Source organism: Colias philodice, chromosome 9 (assembly GCF_061535455.1).
Source record: "Colias philodice isolate Cphi_HAF_F1 chromosome 9, ilColPhil1 Martin Lab GWU primary, whole genome shotgun sequence".
NCBI classification, from domain to species: domain Eukaryota; kingdom Metazoa; phylum Arthropoda; class Insecta; order Lepidoptera; family Pieridae; genus Colias; species Colias philodice.
The window spans coordinates 6,654,973-6,679,527 of NC_143094.1; the positions used below are offsets into that span (position 1 = coordinate 6,654,973).

General features: G+C 34.4%; 1 protein-coding gene and 2 long non-coding RNA genes across 4 annotated transcripts in view; 1 reads left to right on the forward strand and 2 right to left on the reverse strand.

Moving 5' to 3' along the window:
- LOC149485858 (uncharacterized) overlaps nucleotides 1–8,166 on the forward strand; it is a 94,301-nt gene extending 86,135 nt beyond the window's left edge. Inside the window, exon 2 of the long non-coding RNA XR_016316075.1 lies at nucleotides 7,267–8,166. This is a non-coding gene — a long non-coding RNA (uncharacterized LOC149485858). The remainder of the gene's footprint in view (nucleotides 1–7,266) is intronic.
- On the reverse strand, nucleotides 1,785–18,594 carry LOC149485867 (carboxypeptidase A2-like). 2 transcript variants are annotated; one of them, XM_089699191.1, is made up of 9 exons: nucleotides 17,778–18,594; nucleotides 9,740–9,940; nucleotides 6,538–6,794; nucleotides 6,250–6,459; nucleotides 5,983–6,172; nucleotides 5,740–5,887; nucleotides 4,484–4,673; nucleotides 2,413–2,559; nucleotides 1,785–2,280 (listed from the first exon to the last, which is right to left on the reverse strand). In XM_089699191.1, the coding sequence occupies exons 1-9, from the start codon at nucleotides 18,457–18,459 to the stop codon at nucleotides 2,071–2,073; spliced, it is 2,235 nt and encodes a 744-aa protein (XP_089555317.1). In that variant the 5' UTR covers nucleotides 18,460–18,594; the 3' UTR covers nucleotides 1,785–2,070. The 2 variants fall into 2 exon arrangements, with proteins under 2 accessions (XP_089555317.1, XP_089555318.1); XM_089699192.1 differs by having other exon boundaries at nucleotides 17,790–18,593.
- LOC149485868 (uncharacterized) lies at nucleotides 7,865–8,500 on the reverse strand. Its single transcript, XR_016316074.1, has 2 exons — nucleotides 8,353–8,500; nucleotides 7,865–8,049 (listed from the first exon to the last, which is right to left on the reverse strand). It is a non-coding gene; the product is annotated as an uncharacterized LOC149485868 (long non-coding RNA).
- Nucleotides 18,595–24,555: the final 5,961 nt, after the last annotated feature.

Below are 24,555 nucleotides of genomic sequence, written 5' to 3' on the forward strand. Positions count from 1 at the left end.
ACTTTAATTTCTATTTGCTACTTCCTTAATGATCTAAGGCTACTTCTAATATAGTTCGAGTAAAGTTCGAGTGATGAGTTAATCTACGCATGTACAAAATATCTATTTTATCAGTTTCCAACTTCTATACGACTATATACAATAAATTAATAATACTGATGACTTTGTTTGTTTGATTGAAAGCGCTAATCTCAGGAACTAACAAAGCGACTTTGTTTTATACTATAGCTATGTATTTAAATTCATTGTTTTTAGTCTTACAATTACCCTATCCAAGCAAGAATAGCTTTTATTTTAATTTCACTTCGAATCTGAACTCAGTTTATGAGTTCGACACTAAGTTAAAATTCTCGCTCGTTAGTGAGTAGGTACTTTACAATAGACATTGGTAGTTTCAACTGTTTAACAGTCCCTATATTGGGTCAAGCAATCGACAAAGACAAGACGGCGAAAACTGTTATCTACCTAAATGCTGGATAACATCTATATATCTATTTACTAATTAGACCAATAACACCAAATACCAATAATAAAGTTGAAGTGTCTGTTTTTAATATTGAAACTAGCTTACCGCCCGCGGCTTCGCCCGCTTTGTCTAAAACCTAATAAATTATATAGTACTAAAACCTTCCTCTTGAATCACTTTATCTATTAAAAAAACACATCAAAATCCGTTGCGTAGTTTTAAAGATTTAAGCATACAAAGGGACATAGGGACAGAGAAAGCGACTTTGTTTTATACTATGTAGTGATGATAACCGATTTTTACTAAATGCGGATATAGGTAGTTACCAAAAAAGCAATTTTTATCTATTTGTCTGTTTGTTCTGGCAAATCTCAAGAACTGCTGGACCGATTTTGACGGGACTTTCACTGACAGGTAGCTGTTAATATAAGGAGTAGTTAGGTAACTAATTAGGCTTAACTTTTTTTTATATCAAAATAACATAAAAAGTACAAATGCCAAAGCGGATGGGTAAATAGTAAATACATTGCTTTGGATCTTGCACAAAAAGTAACCTCTTTGACCTTTACCGTCATTGCCTTTTTAGTCCGCGTGTTCAGCGTAGTTACCAGAATTCTGACTAAGGAATTTGTTAAACCTTAACACATGCTGGGTAAAAAAATATTAAATTTAAATATAGATAATTAGATAGATTATGTAAACAGTATTATACGATCAACCCTAGAAAATCTGATCTGGTTTAATAGACGACGATTACCTATATTTTATAAAAATATTTTTAATCCACATTTTTTTACCCTTAGTTTTAATCTATGTACAATTATGTATATTCGTCGCAAGCGATATATGTACATGAGTGTCAATCGACTTCGACATTATGAACGGATTTGTAGCTGCTGAGCAGATTTTAATGATGTTTGTTGGATTTTTCTCCGTTTGGATAAGGATAAGTTTTTCCGGAGTTGGTCTCTTATAAAGGTAATGCTTTCATCACAACAATACGTGGATATAATCAATAGGTAAAGTTTTTAATTTTGGAGTGCTCTATACGGTATACCTAGTAAAAATAGTTTATATAAAGTTTAACGTTCAACATGTTTATAAAATTCTGCCTTTAAAGAATATAAGAAATGCATTAGAAAGTAAGTACATAATACATAGTAATTAGTTACCTACTAGTAGTTGCAGATTATAAGGTATTTTGGACGTAAGTAGATGAACGGACAAGAATACTTCAATATAATTTAACAATGAATAATAAATTTGCAAATATCGCAGTAGTATCGAATAAAATAAAAAATAAATATTTTTGTTTATATTTCTGTTTATTATAGCTACAGTCATATATTAACAATAAATATTATCTAACTAAACCCTAATATAATATGTTATATCTACTGTAACAGCCTTTTTCTACAGCTAATATAAATAAGTGTAAACCATTTATCTAGTGAAATAGAGTTAAATACCTTTTGTAACAATTTTCGAGCACTATGGCCATGGTAAAAAATTGTAATGGACAATAGAAATATTAAGTTTGTATACGAAATATAAAACCATAGTTTTTTATAAAATATTAATTTGTAAAGGCATGTGCAGAGCAGTCACGGTGTCAAATTATCAACAATTGCTTTAATTGCCTGCCAAGTTTCCCTGGCTGTAGAAACTATTTGTGACCCGGGTAATAAAAATCCATACGGACCAAAAGAATCCCGCAGATCTACATGATATGAAAATTTAACTCCTGCTCTTGCTTTTGCCCAATCGTGTGACATCCCTGAAGCCGGTTGTCGAATGTCAGCAGCTGTGCCCACCTAGACATAACAACATCGATAAATAATCATTAAAAATTCTCTAATTTTACGCATTGTGTGTATTCCACAACATTTAGAGTGGTTTTGAATATTCGGCGATAAAATCATATAGTTTCTATCTTCATATTTTACCTGATATTTAGTACCATACATGTCTGCAAGGGCTGCAGTCGCCAATTTTCCCATTTCCACCAGGACTCCATCGTCAGAATACGGTGTGTGAGCGTGAGAGTTTGGTAGCAGCCATGCTTGTGAATATGCGTGAAGGGATATGTACACCTGTAATTAGCATAATTCTTCAGATAAATAATTAAAAACTAGCTGTTTATAAGAAAATATTCTAACGCGATATCTACCAATAACTAATTAACTATGTCTTTTAAAAATGTCCGGATAATTAAAGAACCTACGCGACGTCATTAAATTAGACTAACACGGCCGTGTATATAGGTAGTAATGTCACCATGTTTAATTTCCCCTTAAAGCTATAGTAATAGTGCTTATTATAAGTACCATTAAGTACTAAGTTTTGTTCCGGAAATTGGCTATGCGTAGTGACCTGCCATTTGCACAAGGCACAATATACAATTCCCACAAACACCCTTTTCCTCAATCGATTTCTTCGAAAGTAGGCGCCCTGTTTCATCTTAGACACACAGACTACGAATATTAACTATCAACATCCTATTTTTTTAATCCAACTGAGGTATACGTCGACTATTAGTATAATAATAAAATTACGTACCACACTACCTACCTGTTGTATCATGAATGTGTAATGAACCTATATCTTATTCGACACGAAATAACATTAGGCGTCTATATCATTATATCATTAAATTTATCATTAAATTTGTTTTAATATAAGATGTTTAGATTTTTTAAAGATTTGTTCACTTTTTAACCGACTTCAAAAAAAACGAGGAGGTTTTCAATTCGGCCGGTATAATTTTTTTTTATGTATGTACACCGATTACTCCTAGGTTTCTTAACCGATTTACGTGATTCTTTTTTTTGTTCGATGCGGAATGGTGTCGAATTGGTCCCATAAAAATTTTATTCGGATAGGCCCAGTAGTTTTTATTTTATGAGCATTTTTGTCTGTACTCGATGACTTAATTGAAATGTAGCAAGTAACTTTGATTCACTTCCCGGTAACCGATTGAGCTGAAATTTTGTATACGTATGTAAATTGGATAGCGATGAAACATTATCATGACATAGAGCTGATTTGATGATGGAATCGGAAGGTGGTCATAGGAACTCAGTAATATATTGACTCAATTTTATCGAGATTGGGCTCATTTGATTCGTGTTGAAAAATACCTACACTAAAAAGTAAAAAGTATTTAATAAAAATAACTGCGTTAAAAACAACCGACTTCAAAAACAGAAAAGTAAAAAATAAAAAAGATTTCATATTATTAATTACTACATAATATTAGATATTTAGATGTGCTATTTATCAAATAGGTTTGAAGTCGGTGCCAAACACTAAGCACTTAGTATTAAGCCCGTGCACCGACATCAAACCTTTAACGCAGTTATTTTTTTTTATATCTTATACTTAGATATAAGTGAGAATAATATTGTTATGTGCAGATTGCAGTGTTCAATTTGATGAAATGTATGAAAGTGTTCATATTACGGGCAAATACACCATATTCTCTCACAATTTCTATGCCTTCTTGATATGCGGTTTACCTCAGTTCTGGAGAATGATAAATTGCCACGACTCAGGTCTCAGACGTTTGCGCTATAAGTTCTCTACCTTAAGATTTCTAATTTATAATTATTGTTCTGTTGGATTTTAATTTCTTTAAAGTTATTTTAACCGAGAAATCAAGAACATCGCTAATAATACCATAATACCTGCTCAATATATTATATACGTACTAAGTAATTGAATTTAAATATAACTTATCGTTCAGAAATCGGTGGAAAAAGTGGCACACCACAAAAACTCAAAGTAAGTAATAACTAATGTCTTATACAGCTTAGCAGCGTGGAATATTTTCGAAATGTTTTTGTGATTACTTTCTATGTGATTGTCCCCCAAACTTCGTTTAATTATGCATTAGCGTGCGGTGGCATTATAAAAATTCCACTCTACCGTAATTTTTCACTTTAAAAAGTATTGTATATGATTCTACAAAATTTTTGATAGTATTTTTATTTGATGTTAGCAGTAATAGTAGGATACCTTTATTTGTCCCCTGTGTTCAGCTAAGAATTCGGAGACAGCTCTCGTCTCTGGTTCACTAAATGGATGCGGTCCCGCGTAGTTTTCGGAGCAAGGATCCTGCGAGGAGTCTTTCTCACCCCAATGATAATCCCAGTTGCGGTCAGCGTCTACACCTATGCATTCGGTACGACCCCAGTTCCATGGGAACCTGGAACAGATTATATATTTTTAAAGATAAGTTTCCATACAAGAAAACGTTTTCGTTACCTTTGCGTAAGCTTCTGGGAGAGTGCTAAAAGGCCCCGAAAGAAATCGTTTTTATATTCATGTTCATGGACATTAAGATTTCTCAAGAATTATGGAGTTAAATTAAATGTTTACGTCGTCGGGTACTGTGTATTAATAGATGGATATACATACAATTTTACCCAATTGTTATTCTTATCATTGTTGGTATTAATAAGTGATTTCTAGTTACTAAAATAAAAATAAATAAATTAGCTAATTTAGTTCAAAAGGAAATGGCACTTTAAAAACAAGGTCAACCTTTACTTAGTTAAATATTTCGACATATGTGTGTACCTAAGATTATCTTTACACGACCTTTCACAGCAAAAACACTAACAGTGTCTAAACATGCCGATAAGGCTTATCCGGTAAAAATAACAACTTATCCGGTTTTCCCTGAGTAATTCTTGTTCTGGTAATATCCTAACGATGATAAGAAACTCCTAGTGAAAAGTCACATTTAATTATTTTAAACCTTACTTTAGGTTTTTGTAATAACATATAGATTAAGAGAAATATATTATTATGTAGTAGGTAGGTACGCTAATGTGCACGTGCTTTAACATAATAAAAGCGAAAACAACCAGGTTTCTCGAAAGGTTAATTTATTATCTACTCAGTATGTAGATACTACTGCAGAGAATTCTAAGTGCTCATTAAGATATTTATTTTATAGTTTTGAATACCAACTGTCAATTTATATTGCAGAATAGGTAATTTAACTTTCATATTCGTCCGACCTAGGCTTTTATCTTTCTACAGACTACAGGATTAAATCATTACCATAAAATGATTTCATTCGTGTAAACGGAAAGTTCTCGTAAAATAGTCAAAATTACATTATTTATTGCGGGGAAAATGTTCAATTTGTATAAAATAGTGTTCTATTAAAATTCCTACATAGACCGTGTCCTATTATGCCTTTAAAATTGCTCGTTGTGATTCGTGCAGGTTGAACAAGTTTTTATAGAAAACTAGGTTCTCACCAGCCAACGTAGTAATCATCGGAGTCGGAGAAGCGTGATCTTGTTTTCCTCCAGAGTCGATCGTGGGTGTGCGAGTGTTCGTAGCCGTCGGGGTTTAGTACGGGCATGATGTAAAAGTCTGCCTGGTGAAGCATATCGTAATCTGGCCCTAGATGGTAAAATTATACAGAAAACCATAAATTTTATTCGCATTTTAATATTTATCTACACTTGAAAGACAAGTATTCTAAATCAGTAATCTACCTAGCCCTTTTTCTCCTTCCACCAAATTGTAGATCATCCAAGATGCTACAGCAGGAGCTATCCACTCCCGCGCGTGTACACCGCCATCAATCCAAATAGCCGGTTTTAAATATGTCCGTAATTTCCATTTCTTGCGTGTTCCTTTATGATTTGCAGTCTTTGTCCTTGTATCATTCGTAGGCGCTGAAATCTATGTAATACTGATTTATTAACTCAAAGTAAAACTAATCATTAATTAGAACAACTAGGAGTAAATGTTTTTTTAACCTTAACTGCAACCAACGGCAATCCTTCAGAGGAGCGACCTAAAGGTACAAGTTCTACAACATCGGAATGCAAATGCTGTAGGTATTCGTAATATCTCATGATGTCAACATATCGATGGTATCGCCGCCAGGTCATTGGATGTCCTCTCAATTGAACTAATTCAAGCCGTTGTTTTTTCGAAAGCTTGGGATTTTCATAGGAAATAGCTTTCTGGAAAAATATGGCGGTAATTAATCTCTACAATTAAAAGATCGTCAAAAATATATATTTAGTTAATTTATAACGTACCTGTAAATCCCAGATAATTATATCGTATTCTATATTAGATGATTTAAGATGGTATTTTACATCCACTAGTAAGTCTGGTGGAACCAACAGATCTGTGGAACCGTTAAGCGATGGCAAAGTCCACCACATTATACCAGACCCTTCACCCTCTTCTTGTAGTTCTATCAGGGCACGAAGTTTCCATTGCTGGTCGGAATAAGCACGAAGAAGTTGATAGCCCTTATAGTTTTTCTTTAATGACTTCTTATTTTTGTTCACTGAAAAATACATTTAAATCAATAAACCTAAATAAAATATGACAGTCACATCAATTCAAATTGAATCATAAGCATTATTTAGCCCTGCTACCTACTCAGTATGATATAGAAAGAAAGAAAGAAAGAAAAACATTTATTTGACAACACAGCGTGACACATCAAAAAGTAGACAATAAAGAAAAGAATACATACAAATAACACAAAAAATTCAACACGAAAAAAAAATAAAAAATATTAAAACAAATTGTGCCCGCAGTACCGCCAAAAAGGACCTAGTTCAGCTTGTGCCAGGCATGAGCCTAGCGCTGGTTTTCAACTAGAACCTAGTTTCGACTCACGGATGTGAAGCGACGCAATAATAATAATTAATTAAAAATAATGTGATAAACATAATATTACATACATATATATCATATCGTGAAAAAACGTACCCACACAAATATCCAAATAAAAAGTTCTATAAAATAAATAGACTTAAGATAGGATTGACCCACAGAACAGTAAAAACATATAGAAGTGCTGTAATGTCTAATTAGTATGAAAACCAGTGTCGCCAAACCCACACATTTAAACCGATAGTTATACAGTACACTACAAGTAAACTATGCCTTTGATTGGACAGCTTAATTTGAGTAAAAACTGACTTAGGTTATAAATTCAGCATTTCAATATGTACCCTAACGCACCATGTTACGGTTTATTTTAGTATAACATCCCTAGGTATATTAGCTGTTTTGTTTCTCATTGCACAGAAATTCCAAATTCGAAAACATTCAGCTACTCCACAACAGAGGGCGTTAGTTTTCGATAGATATAAATTTGAAACGCAACACATAGAGATAAGGTTGAAATTTGTGTCACTCAACATTAATGACATTAACTTGATATTTATCTGATGCTATGCTCTGAGGGATGTCAGCCTTGTTATCGATAATTCACAAATAAATATTTTTTGTGTATTTTTTTTTCTTTCTTTTATATGAGTATAGTATAATGCGTCACATTTTGGAGTATGTTTATTACTACTAAGTACGTCTTTTTATATTATTATTATTAAATAAAAAACGGAATAGAATAGTATAAATCTATATTTACAAAATACAAACAGAAAATATGCATTATTTTAAATCTTGGAACTGCTGTAGGTTTGATGTATCGGTGGCCTTTGTTAGACCGCTTAGTACTGTTCGGCATCCAGTTAACTCGTCACGTTGCATTTATCCATTTCTCTTTTAAATTAGCCTCTTTGGGAAATCTATAAATAAATTAGACAAATGAAAGCTAAGGAAAAATAAAATAAAATTTAATATTTATAATGTTTGTCTTTTCTAAAGTATCGATACTGTCGATATGCACCACAAGCATCACTAAAGCGACATTCGTTTGTTTATTGCAATAATATTCCAGAAAGTCTTGTTTGCTGTTCAATCTATAATAGTACTAATTTCTTATGGATTAAGGTTGATTTTGACTAGATATTTGTATACAATTTTGACAAATTACGACAAGCGAAGTTATAACATAAAATATAATTAAAATAAATTAAAATAAGACTTACCGACGGTATGAAATGCCTTCATTGCTGATATTATTTCGTCTGCTATCATTTTTGCACTCTTTATACCGAACAACACGTCATAATTAATGAATAAATATGGAAAAAAGGTTTGACAGCTGACAACCGACTCGAATATTTTTCTGCGCACAACTGAGAGCAAGTAAGGTGATCTAAACTTATCATTGACACGTGGGCCACGCCCACATCACACTTCTATCTACTTTACTGTTCTGTGGATTGACCCATACCAATAGATAAAAAAAAAAACGAAAACGAAAAAATAAGCATTGGACATTAATCTAACCTTCGCTGTTCATCGATTAAGTAGTTCTTAAGATGTTTTTTGAATGTATTAATGTTTAACAATAACCTAATCGGTGGCGGCAAGTCATTCCATATTTTCGATGCTGCATAGCGGAAGCTGCCTCTAAAAGTGGAAGTACTATGTTGAGGAATGATAAGTGGCTGAGCACAGCTTCTGCATGCAACATCTCGACTGCTCGTTGTCCAGCTGAGCTTTTCGTACAGATATATAGGCATACGGGTCTTGGCAATTCCGAACATGAGACAGGCCAGATGTAGTTGGCGTCTTGCTTGAAGCTTAAGAACACCCTGCTTATTTAGGAAAGGTGTGACATGTCTACGTGGTGGTATAGTGTAGCAGTACCGTGCACACGCATTCTGTACTCTTTGTATCAGCCGATCTGTTCTGGCCAGGAGACGTGGACCATAAACAGTATCAGCGTAATTAAGTTTTGAAAGAACTAGAGACTCCACCAGACGTACTCGAAGATCCTCAGACAAGTATGGACGCACTCTATATAAGGTTCTCAACCGGAAAAAACAATTACGAACCACATCGGTTACGTGCTTTTCGTACCTTAATGAGCTATCGACATACAAGCCCAGATTTCGTGCCTCGTCAACTTTTTGGATTGCCTTACCCATGAGCTTGACGTCAAAAGATGGTAGAGATTTAATATGCTTTTTTGAACCGAATAACATATACTTCGTCTTGTCAGGATTCAGCACTAATGCATTGGTCTCAGCCCATTCTGCAATACTTGCGAGGTCATCGTTCAAGTATTTAACGGCATTGTGTAAATCAGTGGGGAAGAATGAAATGTATACCTGAGTGTCATCGGCATAAATATGAAACTTACAATTTTTAATAGAATTTATTATATCAGCTGAGTATATATACTCTCTAATTATTATTATATCGCGGAAATCTTGTATGCTTTTTTCTCGCGTATAATGATGTTTAATTTCTAATAAGTAATATAATAAAATTCCAATTCAAGTTTAAGAAAGCATGGCGTAATGAGCTATATTGCACATAATGTTTATTACGCGTATCGTATTTAATAAGATCACCCATACATACCAGTAACACTGCTTGTTGTTGTCGTTTCGTCGTTTTCTTCTGAATCAAGGAACATTTGGAACCAATTGCTTGTGGATGTCGACGGTGGTATCGGAGTGGTCGTAGTCGTGGGAGATATCAGTTCAGATTCACGAAACCAACCTCCGTTGAACCACGACGACTTTGAATCCGAAATCCATTTATAAATTTTTGTGAAAATTCCTAAAATGTATGTTATAATATATCAAGATATTATTAAGGATTTCATTATTTTAAACGAATAACCGTCAGCTAGCATCAAAAAATCTTAATCATTAGAGTAACTATAGTCACTAATATTTAATCCAATGTTAAATCGAAGCTAGAGTTATCTATCTTACACATTAATAATTATATAGAATTTAAAATAAGATTATGTAGTAGGTATAACGTAACACATCTAGGTACGTACCTACACAAAAAATATAATTTATGTGTGGTCGGCATAGCTCGTTTACTCACTCATTATAAAAACTATAAGAATAATTACATAAATACTACATTATAAACATATATAAAAATTACGTACATTTATTTAAATTTAAAAATATATAATATGTAGGTAACCTATTGGATGAAAATTACCGGACACTTAAAGAAGTACAAAAAGCAGGGTTTTGTCGGTTCTAGATTTCTCGATAGCAGTTAATGAACAAGAAACTTAACAGGAAAATATCCACGTATAACTTAGCTACGAATGATGACTTAATTTTTTAATTATATCGTTTTCACTTAAACAATTTAAGAATGTTATGGAAAAAAATGAAATCATGGTGTATCAATAAGGTAAGAAGTAAGTAGGACATCACTATACTTAGGAAATTAATTGATTAGTCATTAATCATAATGATGACCGCTATAACTCGGTTATAAAATATAAATCAATGATATTTACAAACCGTATCGATTGTTTCCAAAAATAAGTAATCTATACTAATATTATAGAGGACCTTTGTATTTTTGTATGTTTGTATTGAATAGGCTCAAAAACTACTGGACCGTTTTCAAAATTTCTTTTACCATTACTTAGAAGAAAACGTAATTATGTACCTACCACGAGCGAACCAGGGGCGGAACACTAGTTAGGTTATAAACTAGTAACACATTTATTGAGTACTAACTGTTCATTGATGTTGTCATTATGTAAAAATATTATTTTTTCATATCATCATTAATTCAGATGATTTTCGTTTATGATTTGGGGAGATTTAACACTTCTGGTACTGTAGAGTGTAGACGTAGTACCTGTAACTCAATGTACTGTAGGTATTTTCTTGTGCAAATGTGTTCTTACATTTATTCTGTAGAGCTTAATAAGCTCATCGTTCGATTTATACTTATAGTAATTAATAATATTATATAGCTTTATTTCGGTTTTGTAACAATATTAAATTTTCTATCGGCAATTTCAGAACGAGAGACAGTGAAAAATCTTTTCAACTACAAGATACGTCTGTTAAATAAACACACGTAGTTAATAAATTTTGGTATGGTATTACAATACAATATTTTTTATAAATATAAAAAAAAATATTTGCTTTAAGTGTGGTTATGTTTGCTTTACCCCATAAAAATTAGAAAATTTTCATAGGTGTTCTATATGTATTTACATACTGCACTTTTTTACATCTTATGAATAAAAAGAAAAACGTTAATTATAGCACTTTCATTAACATTTAACGGTGCAAGAAGATTGTTAGCTGCTTTGATAACATCTTTCTTATCAACGTTTAGATCGTATTATCCATACTAATATTATAAATGCGAAAGTAACTCTGTCTGTCTGTCTGTTACTCAATCACGCCTAAACCACTGAACCAATTTTCATGAAATTTGGTATGGAGATATTTTAATACCCGAGAAAGGACATAGGCTACTTTTTATCCCGGGAAAATGACACAATCCCGGAAATCCCACGGGAACGGGAACTATGCGGGTTTTTCTTTGACTGCGCGGGCGAAGCCGCGGGCGGAATCCTAGTTTACTATAAATCCATAAAAGTACCTATGTATAAAGGTATTTTAAAACATCAGCCACTTTCCTTTTCAGGGTCCCGTAGATTACCGTTCACAAAATAATTATTTTATTTTCTGATTTATCAGTTTTTCTTATAGTTAGATGTCACAACCAAAATATCTGAGATTGGAACAAGTGTAAGGTATATATAAAATTACATATCTACTAGGTACCTACATATTACCCATTACCTATTTAAATACGTTTTATGCGATTCTGGGTACTAATATTTAGATATCTATTTAGGTTATAGTTGTTGATATTTATGTGCGGTCTGCGGAAGTTTGTAATGAGCAATAATCTTAAATTTTATTATAGGCATAAAGTTAATGCGTAGGTATTGCTCAAATTTATACATTAAAATTAAAGTAATTTTCATAAAATGAAAATAATCAAATGTCAATTTAACATAATTTTTAGGGGGACAAAGTTACTCGCGTCCGTGGGATTTACCACCTATTCCTAGGCCCACCCCACACGTGTCCCCTGGGTGGTGCAAAATGAGTAACAACGCCGAATGTCGGGCGGCAGAAAATAACCTGACCAACAAGGCCTAAAAAGCCCTGTCAGTGTGGATAGGAAATGACCCGCACTACCCGCTACCTCGTGGTCATGTTTCGCGAGATCGGAGGTCTTGGCTTTACTGCCTGGATCGAGAGGAAGAAAACCTCATTAAAAATTCCCCAAATCCTAAGGTGGGTTACGTGCTGATAGGATGCATGGCTGATGGGTAGATCAGTCTCTAGCGCCAACTTCAATGGATCTGGCTCACTTTGAAGTATTGTGCCTTCATATGGGAATAGGCGTTACCCCATATGTGACCTGTATTATCGACCTCACTCGTGGGACTCAAAATGAACCAATCACCCCCTGAAAAACAAATAAAGATAACCCAACAAATTCTCCAAACTGGTATTTTCAATAGACCAAGATCACATTCTCTCTCAGAAGTAAACCGTGCTAATATTACAGCAACTTGCGACCATCAGAATCAAATGCGTCAAAACAAAGAACACACTACTTGGACCGGTGTCCAAAGTAAGAAACGGCAACGCGATAGCCCTATAAATGATAGAGCCCTAAAGCAGACTAAACTAAATACGTACTGGCTAAGTGAACCTGTGCCTACATCAAACTCTTTTGCTGAACTTGATAGTTTACCATCTGATTTATCCCAAGAAAAACAACCAGAGAAACAACCGCGACCGCCACCGCTCTTCGTGGATAAAGTGAACAATATACGACCGTTAACAAACTTACTTAATGAAAAAGTTCCAGGATTATTTGAATTGAAAGTCATCCGAAATAACGTTGTAAAAATTCAACCCCACTCCAGCGAAGCATTTAAAATAGTAACAAAAGAATTGGACACTAAAAATACTGAATATTATACTTACAAGCCGAAACAAGAACGAAATTTTAAGGTAATATTGAAACATATGCACCCATCAACTGACACTGAAGATATTCGAGAAGCGCTTGCTGCATTAGATCACACAGCTACTAACATATGGAACATAAAACAAATGGGGACTAAAAAGGCCTTAGATATGTTTGTTATTGAACTACAACCAAAGACAAATAATAAGGAAATATACAATATAAAAGGACTTCTAAACTGTCGCATCAAATTTGAACCTCCTAGGCCAAAGCGAAGTATACCCCAATGCTCAAACTGTCAGGACTATGGGCATACTAAAAAGTACTGTCGCAGAAAACCTAGATGCATCAAATGCGCTGGATACCACACTTCCGCTGAGTGTTCGCGCAAGGAAAGGTCCGATGAAGTTAAATGTGTTTTATGTAATGGTAACCATCCAGCTAATTATAAAGGTTGTTCAATCTATAAAGAACTCCAAAAGCAAAAATATCCACCACTTAGAAATAAAACTTATTTCACTAATAGTATTACCAACTTACAACGAGATCATCATAAATTACCGGAAACAGAATCTACCAACCGAACCAAAACTTACGCTGAAGTAACTAATAATAACCGAACATCAAAACCAACAAAACATAATAAAGAAAACGACAAAGACCCAACTAATTCAGAACACATATATGAACCAACTGTCAACTCAGGTGACTTTAAGCAAATTATGAACATGTTCAGAGAAATGATGCAGCAAATGACCACCATGACGACTCTGCTCATGAACCTCATGTCCAAACTGCATTTACATTCAGACCATTAAAAATTGCCTTGTGGAACGCCAATGGGCTATCAAACCATGCTCTCGAAGTAAAAATGTTTATGAACACTCATAATATAGATATTATGCTGATATCTGAGACGCACTTTACCGCTAAGAGCTTCTTTACAGTGCCAAAATACAAATTATATTATACAAATCATCCTGATGGTACAGCTCATGCAGGTTCAGCAATACTAATCAAAGAAAATATTAAACACCATACTACAAATTTCTTCTCTAGCAACGAAATCCAAGCTACAAATATTATAATACAGTCCTCAAATGGTCCGCTATTGATATCAGCCCTCTACATGCCCCCGCGGCACAACCTCAAAAGCGAAAATTACACCTCGTTTTTCAACTCCCTGGGCCAGAAATTTGTAGCGGGAGGTGATTACAATGCGAAGCATACCGACTGGGGATCAAGAATCATAACTCCTAAGGGCCGCGAACTTGCAAAGACAGTCAATCGTCTTAACCTCAAAGTCTCGTCTACCGGAGAACCGACTTACTGGCCGAGTGACGTTAAAAAGAAGCCTGATCTAGTGGATTTCTTTGTCACCAAAGGCCTAACGATGTCATCACTACGCTGTATGTCTAGTTTTGACTTATCTTCTGACCACACTGCAATTTTAGCTGAACTATATTATAACGAGCCCTTACAAGTTGACACGCCCTGCAAACTTCATAGTAGAAAAACTAATTGGAATGAATTTGCACAACAAATAAAGGAAACAATGACCACTAATATCCCACTTAAATCCGATGATGACATAACTAATGCTGTGGAAATATTTAATAAGTGTGTTCAATTAGCAGCCTGGAAATCTTCTCCCGATACATCAAAACAATCAGATTGTGTACCTACCTATCCACTAATAATTACAGATCTCGTACAAAAAAAGAGACAAGCTAGAAAAAAATGGCAAGAATCTAAATATCCTGAACACAAAAGGTTGTACAACAAGCTGGTTAAAAAATTAAAACATTCACTTGAGAAAATAAGAAATGAACATCTGGAAAATTTTATGCGTGACCTGGACGCTACTCCTGCAACGGATTATTCGCTTTGGAAAGTCACGAAAAATATTAAAAGACCGATTACTTTCCAACCTCCCCTACGCAAACAAGATGGAAATTGGGCGAGAAGTAACTCTGACAAGGCAAAATTATTCGCAGAACACCTATCCGTAACATTCACTCCAAACACAGACTTAGGTTCAACAAAAATGGACGAAGTTAGGGATACTCTGTCTCTTGTACATCAGCTTTCCCCACCTATCAAATGCTTTACAAAAAGAGAAGTGCAACAGGTCGTACATAAACTAGATTTAAACAAAGCTCCAGGCTATGATCTCATAACGGCAAAAACGCTCAGAGAATTACCAGATGTCGGTATTTCATTTTTAACTCAAATATTCAATGCTATGCTGCGTCGTGAGTTCATTCCTGAACAATGGAAAACAGCCGAAATAATACTTATTCTCAAACCTGGAAAGGACCCGGATAAAGTAACATCGTATCGCCCCATTAGCCTGCTGCCCATATCATCTAAAGTTTTTGAAACTCTTCTTATGAAAAGACTCCTACCTGAAATAAATAAATTACAAGTAATACCCTCACATCAGTTCGGATTTCGTGTGGCGCACGGAACAATTGAACAAGTTCACCGGCTCGTTGAAAAGATTAATACCGCATTTGAGAAGAAATTATACTGCTCGGCAGCCTTCCTCGACATCTCACAAGCATTCGACCGAGTATGGCATGAAGGTCTGATGTATAAAATACGTAAAATACTTCCATCCAGATTTTATCTATTGTTAAAATCATACCTAACTCAACGTCACTTCTACGTAAAGGTGGGAGATGAAAGATCCGATATACACGACATCAAAGCGGGTGTTCCACAGGGAAGCGTAATGGGTCCCATGTTATACCTTATATACACATATGACCTACCCGTAACTACGAATGTACTTGTGGGAACTTTCGCAGACGATACTGCACTGTTGGCTACTCACGAAAACCCTGTAATTGCGTCCAATATTCTGCAACGGAATCTAAATGAGATGTCACAGTGGCTACGAGATTGGCGCATCAAGGCTAACGAGGTCAAATCGGCTCATATGACCTTTACACTCAGACACAACTCTTGCCCTCCTGTTAAATTAAACAATATACAAATACCCCAATGCGAAGTAGTGCGATACTTGGGTGTACACATGGATAGAAAACTTACTTGGAAAACACACATTTTTAATAAAAGGAAATCTCTTGGGCTACAACTTAGGAAGATGTACTGGCTACTGTCGCGCAAGTCCGGTCTGTCGCTGGATAACAAGCTACTCCTTTACAAATGCATACTGAAGCCTATGTGGACGTATGGAATTGAGCTATGGGGCACGGCATCAAACTCCAATTTGGAAATCCTGCAACGGTTCCAATCAAAAATGCTGCGGATGATAACAGATGCCCCGTGGTATGTCACAAATAACCAACTACATCGTGACCTGAATGTACCCCTAGTGAAACAGGAGATCTCCACAAGGCTGAAAAGCTACGCAAAACGTTTAAAAAACCATCCAAACGCACTTGCCTGTAATCTGATGGATACGGAAATCCGACATTTTAAAAGAATTAAAAGAAAGGCCCCACAGGACCTCATAATATGAGGTCTTAGAGTAATATAATGGATTGGTCATTGGACTAATACCATTCAAGCCACTTAATTTACCTTCATAACCTCTAGCTAAATGCCTAATTTTCAGGCAGATTGCAAGAAAAATCAGATATTAAAAAAAAAAAAAAATTTAACATAATAATTTTAACATAAAAATGTATAATGTATTAAAACTGTAGTAATGTAGGTATATAGGTTAAACATAAGTCAAAAAACTACTCAATTACACAAAGATCTAATTCATATCACTACATAGTATAAAACCAAGTCGCTTTCTCTGTCCCTATGCCCCTTTGTATGCTTAAATTTTTAAAATTAACTACGTAACGGATTTTGATGCGGTTTTTTTATTTTTTTATATATATTTTTTATGATTCTCGACGAAGGTTTTGGTTATTAATTTCTTAGGTTTTAGTCAAAGCGGGCGAAGTCGCGCGCGGAAAGCTGGTTACATATAAAGAAAATAATACTTAAAATTGGTTTACCATTACGAATTAAAAACCTCGCAGAATTGCATCAGAATTGAAAGAAATAATTGTTTTAAAAGAAGTGAAGTGAATTGTTTCTTATTTTTTTACATGGCGCCTGTGGTGGAAACCCTATCTTTATTTACCCAGTTTTCAATTGTCTACGGAAACAACCTACTATTTCAGTTTATTCGATTTTAGAATCGTTTATAAGAAAATTCGGCCATATGCTATGGACATGCTCAATATTGTCTCATCTAATGAAATGTAGAAACAATAACTTTTTTTAAATAGATTTACAACAGCTTTTAAGAAATAATTATGAATATTTTGTCATTATTTCTTAAAAATCTGCATATCTAAATTTCAACTAAAAATGGAATTTATATTTTTCCTTGTACTAAAAGAAAATGATTTTCTAATTATTAATTATTATTTGTATGTCATATACACATACTTATCCTATATTAATTAATGGACCCACTATCTTGTCACCCTTCTCATGTCGGTCTTCTTGATACAATTTGAACAAAGAGATTGAATTTGAATCATTGGTCCGAAAATATAACAGCAAATTCTAAGGCCAAGTGCCCACGTTTGGTCAACCGTCAAGTAAAGAAAGTTGCAAAAACTCTTCTCTATCTACATTAAAAACGTACCTCCAAACCAACCTGATTTCACTTGTTTTTTTGATGGCTTCTTGTAGTTGTTATTTTGAAGAAAAGATGGTATCCATCCTGTTTCCTTTGAAGGACACTGCACTTTCTTTGGCGGGGATTTTGTGCTTTTTAATTTAGTTTTATACTTAGTCGTAGACCTTTGTGTAGAGGCGGTTCGCACACGTCGAGTTGTTTTTGGAGGGTTGCGCGTAGTAGTTGTAGACCGACGGGTTGTTGGTCTCTGATTGGGCTTACGTGTTACATTTGGCTTTTTTGTTGTCTTTTTCGTAGACACTTCAATATTCACCCAAGTATCTTCATCATTAACCACCACTTTCTTCACGGGATAGCGTGTGATTGAGTTTTTTAAAGTACTTAACCACGGCGGCCGTTTTGTCACAATAAAGTTAGTATGGCTTTCAATGTTTATGGTTGTTTTAATGATTTTACTTTTTTGGTCACTTTTGTCTTTCATAGTTATATTAGTGTGAGGAACTTTGCTCCTTATGATCACTTTAGGAATCGGCCGCGGGGCCTGGGTCGCTTCGGGAGAGTCCTCGTACTCGTCCCAAAAGGCAAACGGGTCAGATTCAGATTCCGAAACATCGATAGATCGCAGAGGCGTGTTGAACGCGGTCGCGAAGTACGCCAGAAGCGCGAGCAGCGCCAGGCGACGCGCCATGTGTCGAGAGTGTTTGCATGGCGAAGTGCGCGCGCACTGTACGCTCAGGCGCAACTTACCCGCACCACCGAGACCACCTTCCCTGCCAGTATTACGACGTTGTCGCTTTCAATGCGCTACCACTAGGTCAACCCGTCCGTTCGAGTTATACATCCAGCTCTCCATTTAACTATTATGTTTATATTCGTGTTATTAAGTTTCCTGTAGAAGAACTGGTATTTACCTCCTAGAATTTTGCGGTACAAAATACCTTTACATAGCCAACACTAACAAGTTACAAAACTATTAGACGGTTTTTTTTTGTTGAAGCACAGTTCGGCTCTGGCAATTAGGATTTGTGATAAGATTTAACGGATCAAAGTTTAAAAAAACTGAGTGCCTAAACTACAAAAGGCTAGACAAAATAATATTTTATATATTGTATTGATATTTGGTATTATCTAAGCAGTGGATAATATGCAATACGAACACATCAGTGTAATGTAATTCGAAGCGTGAAATGTAGCTCAACATGTACGGTTCGCTTGTCTGGTGCTTACTGCTTACCCGTCCACAAGCCCATGATACGACACCGTCACGATGTCGCGCAATACGTGCTGCGCTAACAATCGTTGTTATTGTGCTTAAAATTATACACCTTATGAATTTTCACCATAATTGAAGCTTTCTTTGGGGAAAACGGAAATGTTTAAGAGTATTAAGTTTAGTAGCTCATGTTTCATTTCAAGCGTAAACAAAATAATGATACGTAATATTATTAGCCTGGGCCCTGGGGTTCATCGATTTTTCATAGCTCGCTGAATCAATAAGTAAAGGAAAATTACAAGTGCTATTTTTGAATTAACAATGCAGTAAGTTTATCTGATTGAATGGGTTAACGACCTCGATATCACATATTGACCAAGTTTAACGCCAATATAATTATTTCACCTGGATATACCTACATAGATAACATTTTACTTGATAGATATTACTTATGTTTAATCATTCATGTTACTTTTTATGCCAATGTATATTTTTTACAATTTATTTGTAAAATCTATACATCTGATTGACCTCAAATAATGCCAATAGATCATTTAAGCTGTGATTAGTAAATTTCAAATCAGTAAATTTGTTTTCATATCTAAAAAGTTACTTGCTTTGAAGCGGAAAGCTGCGTCAATCATTTGCTTAAATATTTTAAGCACATTAGTTACCAGTACTACCACCGCACCGGTACCAAAAAGTTATGATTAGAAATTCGAATTTCACTATTAGTCCATTGAATAAAAAGTTCTAGAGTGCGTGAAATAGTAACGTAAGATGTTTCTTCGGAAACATGTCAAGAGTCCCTAGGTAATAAACATACTAAAACCCCGGGACACTAGGAGGAGCCCCGGAGTGGGGGGAGAGGGGGAATGGGTCCATTTTTTCATTTTTCGCTTAAATCTCAAAAACGGTACATGTTAGAGAAAAACTTTCAAGGAAAAGTTGAAAGGCCATAAAATTATCTACAAGTTGTACCTCAATTTTTTTTTCCTATATCCTACCGTTTCTGAGTTATACGCAGTAAAAAATGATTTTGGCTCAAACAATTTCCCTATACTACACATTAATCGATCAAAAAATATTTCTTTCTTCCAAAAAACTCAAATGTGCAACTTGTAACCGGTACTGATAGATTGCTCTTAATTAGGTCTATAATTGGTAAAATAAACACATTCCTCCATGGAAGCCTTTAGGAGGAATCGATTGTCAAAATATTATATTAGGGTAGTTTGAGTTACTGAATTTGATCTTTTTATTTTTTTCTTCCAAAAAACTCAAAAGTGAAACTTTTGACCGGTACAGATAGATTGCTCATAATTAGGTCTATCATTGATAAAAATACCAGATTCCACCACGGAGGCGTTTACGGGGAATTGAATTTTATTAGGGTAGTTACGATACTTGAACTTTTTATTTTTTTTCTTCCAAAAAACTCAAAAGTGCAACTTGTGACCAGTACTGATAGATTGCTCTTAATTAGGTTTATAATTGGTAAAATAAACACATTCCTCCATGGAAGCCTTTAGGAGGAATCGATTGTCAAAATATTATATTAGGGTAGTTTGAGTTACTGAACTTGATCTTTTTATTTTTTTCTTCCAAAAAACTCAAAAGTGCAACTTGTGACCAGTACTGATAGATTGCTCTTATTTAGGTCTATAATTGGTAAAATAAACACATTCCTCCATGGAAGCCTTTAGGAGGAATCTATTGTCAAAATATTATATTAGGGTAGTTTGAGTTACTGAACTTGATCTTTATATTTTTTTCTTCCAAAAAACTCAAAAGTGCAACTTGTGACTGGTACAGATAGATTGCTCATAATTAGGTCTATCATTGATAAAATACTAGATTCCACCACGGAGGCGTTTACGGGGAATTGAATTTTATTAGGGTAGTTACGATACTTGAACTTTCTATTTTTTTTCTTCCAAAAAACTCAAAAGTGCAACTTGTGACCGGTACCGATAGATTGCTCATAATTAGGTCTATCATTGATAAAAAAATCAGATTCCACCATGGAGGCGTTTAGGTGGTATTGAATTTTATTAGGGTAGTTACGATACTTGAACTTTTTAACTAACTACCCTAATAAAATTCAATTCCCTGTAAACGCCCCCATGGAGGAATCTGGTATTTTTATCAATGATAGACCTAATTATGAGCAATCTATCTGTACCGGTCACAAGTTGCACTTTTGAGTTTTTTGGAAGAAAAAAAATAAAAAGTTCAATTATCGTAACTACCCTGATAAAATTCAATTCCCCGTAAACGCCTCCGTGGTGGAATCTGGTATTTTTATCAGTGATAGACCTAATTATGAGCAATCTATCTGTACCGGTCACAAGTTGCGCTTTTGAGTTTTTTGGAAAAAATAAAATAAAAAGATCAAGTTCAGTAACTCAAACTGCCCTAATATAATATTTTGACAATAGATTCCTCCTAAAGGCTTCCATGGAGGAATGTGTTTATTTTACCAATTATAGACCTAAATAAAATTAATAATTTGGAAAATCCAAAAGTGCACGCCTCATAATTTTTTTTTTAATAAATATTTATTAATTATTATTTTTGTTTATTTAATAACAATTAAACCACATCGAATCAGACCCTGAAAAATGAAAGGGTTCTATTCCTGAGCATACTCAAGCGTAAGAGAAAAAAAAAGACTCGATCAGTAAAGTATTTCGGTCGCTATCGTGTTAACAAGAAAAAGGATCCGCACATACAGACACACGGACGTCCAAGACAGAACTTTTTTAAACTGTTTTTTAACTAGTTTAAATAACAAAAATGACATCAAAAATATCATGAACGTTAAAAATAGTGTTTTTTCTTAATATGTGTGTGTATGTATTATCTTACAAGTGCAATGTATGATACATAAAGACATTTTAAGTTTGAAAAATCAGATGTTTTGCGCGAAGTGACAGTAGTACCCACCTCAACGCTTCGCTTATGAGGCGTGCAATAGGGAGACCGGGTTTGGTTGTCTCACGGGTTGGTTGTCACAGCGGTCTTAACACAAAACTGAACTATCCAATAAGTCTGTTGAACAGCGTGGCAAGAGCGATACAGTGAAAACGCTGTCCCAACTTCGCGTCAGACCGCTACGATCTGCCGTGAGGGCCTCACACGTGTTTATTGTTTTCGCACAGCAAAAGTAAATTTTTGTGCTGCTGTGTCGAACCTCGTAATTATACGTTCTTGTTTTACAGTAATAATCTTTCAGTGCATTTGATGATGATGAAATGTGTTTTATAATATCGTAGTATAGTTTTTTAGATATTCATTGATCGGAATTTATTTTCAATTTTATTTTCCTAAAACGTGTTATGGGGCTCGTTGTCACAAATTTTCGGGGGCTGGTTGTCACATATCAACCAGCCCCCTGTATACGAGATGACTTTATTTGCGTTTTGAGGTTGTTTGTTTTAGCCGTAAATTTTCAATCAACACCGGAAAATCACCCTAACAAGCCTGCTGGAAGTCCATCTGTCCTTGATGACTCTATATTGACTCACGATTATTATTGTTTGCTAAAATTGTGATTGATTAATATTCAGACTGAAATAAAGACCGTAGACACGGTTTCATTTGGTTAAGAGTTCTTAATTAAAAACTATTCCGTAAAATTATAAGACCAAAGTGTGACTTTCTATTTATAAATTGCCTGTTATTTAGTATGTGACTACCTACCCTAGGCATTGTGACAACCATCCCTGACCCGGGGTTATAAGTCACATTTTTCTTAAGAGTGAAAATACAAAATATTTCTACAACTGATAATATTACACAAAAATACGTTTATTTCTTTTGTAACAGAATAATTACACTATCTTTTGGTATACAAATATCATTCCTAAACAACGTATTTTGGAAGTTACATAAAAAAAGCTAAAAATGTGACTTCCATCCCTAAGAGCAATCTATCAGTACTGGTCACAAGTTGCACTTTTGAGTTTTTTGGAAGAAAAAAATAAAAAGATCAAATTCAGTAACTCAAACTACCCTAATATAATATTTTGACAATCGATTCCTCCTAAAGGCTTCCATGGAGGAATGTGTTTATTTTACCAATTATAGACCTAATTAAGAGCAATCTATCAGTACCGGTTACAAGTTGCACATTTGAGTTTTTTGGAAGAAAGAAATATTTTTTGATCGATTAATGTGTAGTATAGGGAAATTGTTTGAGCCAAAATCATTTTTTACTGCGTATAACTCAGAAACGGTAGGATATAGGAAAAAATGATTGAGGTACAACTTGTAGATAATTTTATGGCCTTTCAACTTTTCCTTGAAAGTTTTTCTCTAACATGTACCGTTTTTGAGATTTAAGCGAAAAATGAAAAAATGGACCCATTCCCCCCCTCCCCCCACTCCGGGGCTCCTCCTAGTGTCCCGGGGTTTTAGTATGTTTATTACCTAGGGACTCTTGACATGTTTCCGAAGAAACATCTTACGTTACTATCTCACGCACTCTAGACCCCCCTTGGAGGGACCCATTCAATGGACTATATGTCTAATTTGACACATATGAATTGCATGTTTACATTAATGTACTTAACTACACTTTGCTCTTAAGATTCTTTAACTTCATAACTTTTACAATTAATTTCATCTTTTTTATGTATTGAACCAATAACTGTATGAACCAAAAGAAGTTTAATCTTATGGGTAAATACATTGGACTATGTTAAAAATTAGCTTGGCTCAATACGTTTGGGGTGTTTTCCAATTGGTTCAACATTATTTGGGCTAAGCATGCTTTCTTTCTTGGAGGTTGTAGGTTGTGTGAATGTTGTTCATATAGTAATTAGTAAATTAAAAGTTCTTAAAAGGATTTCAGATTTTTGTTGTTTTATTATGTATTTATTTATTAATAAAATATCGATAAACTTCGATATGTATAAATTTTATCTAATCGGTATAAAATGTAATTAATTAACTTACATATAAGAACCTAAAAGAAAAACCATACGTAAAATAAGGCATCTGTCATATTTAGGTACCTACGCCTTTTTAGTCACGCATAGGTATTATATCTTAAAAACGCTAAGATCAAAGATAAAATATGATTACTGTTGAAGACATTAAACAAACAATCATCGTCCATTGTATTTTGAAACCAAGAAGCAGTCTCATAGTTTAAACTTTAAATAGTTTTTATGCCATAATCAACATTCATACCCTTAGAAGATGAATACTTTCTTTTTCAATGAGAATCGTGTTTTTTGACCTAATTGAATATAACTCGTTACCTACAAGTATATCAATAAGTTATTTTAATCGTACTATATCAGTAAACAACGTAGTAGAAGTGAAAAGAGAAAATATTACCCACAACGTACGAAAAAGGAGGAGGAAGAAAGACGAAAAGACATAAAAAGATTACCTATTCATGTTATCCGAACATTGTTCACTAAACTTAAATTGTCTTTATTTATTTGTATATTATTGGCTTATGACTTCATTCAAGCCATTGTTTAGGTGTATAAATATTAGGTATCCCACTGCTCTAACCGGTGATGGAAACAATGTGAGGAAACGGGCATGTCTGAG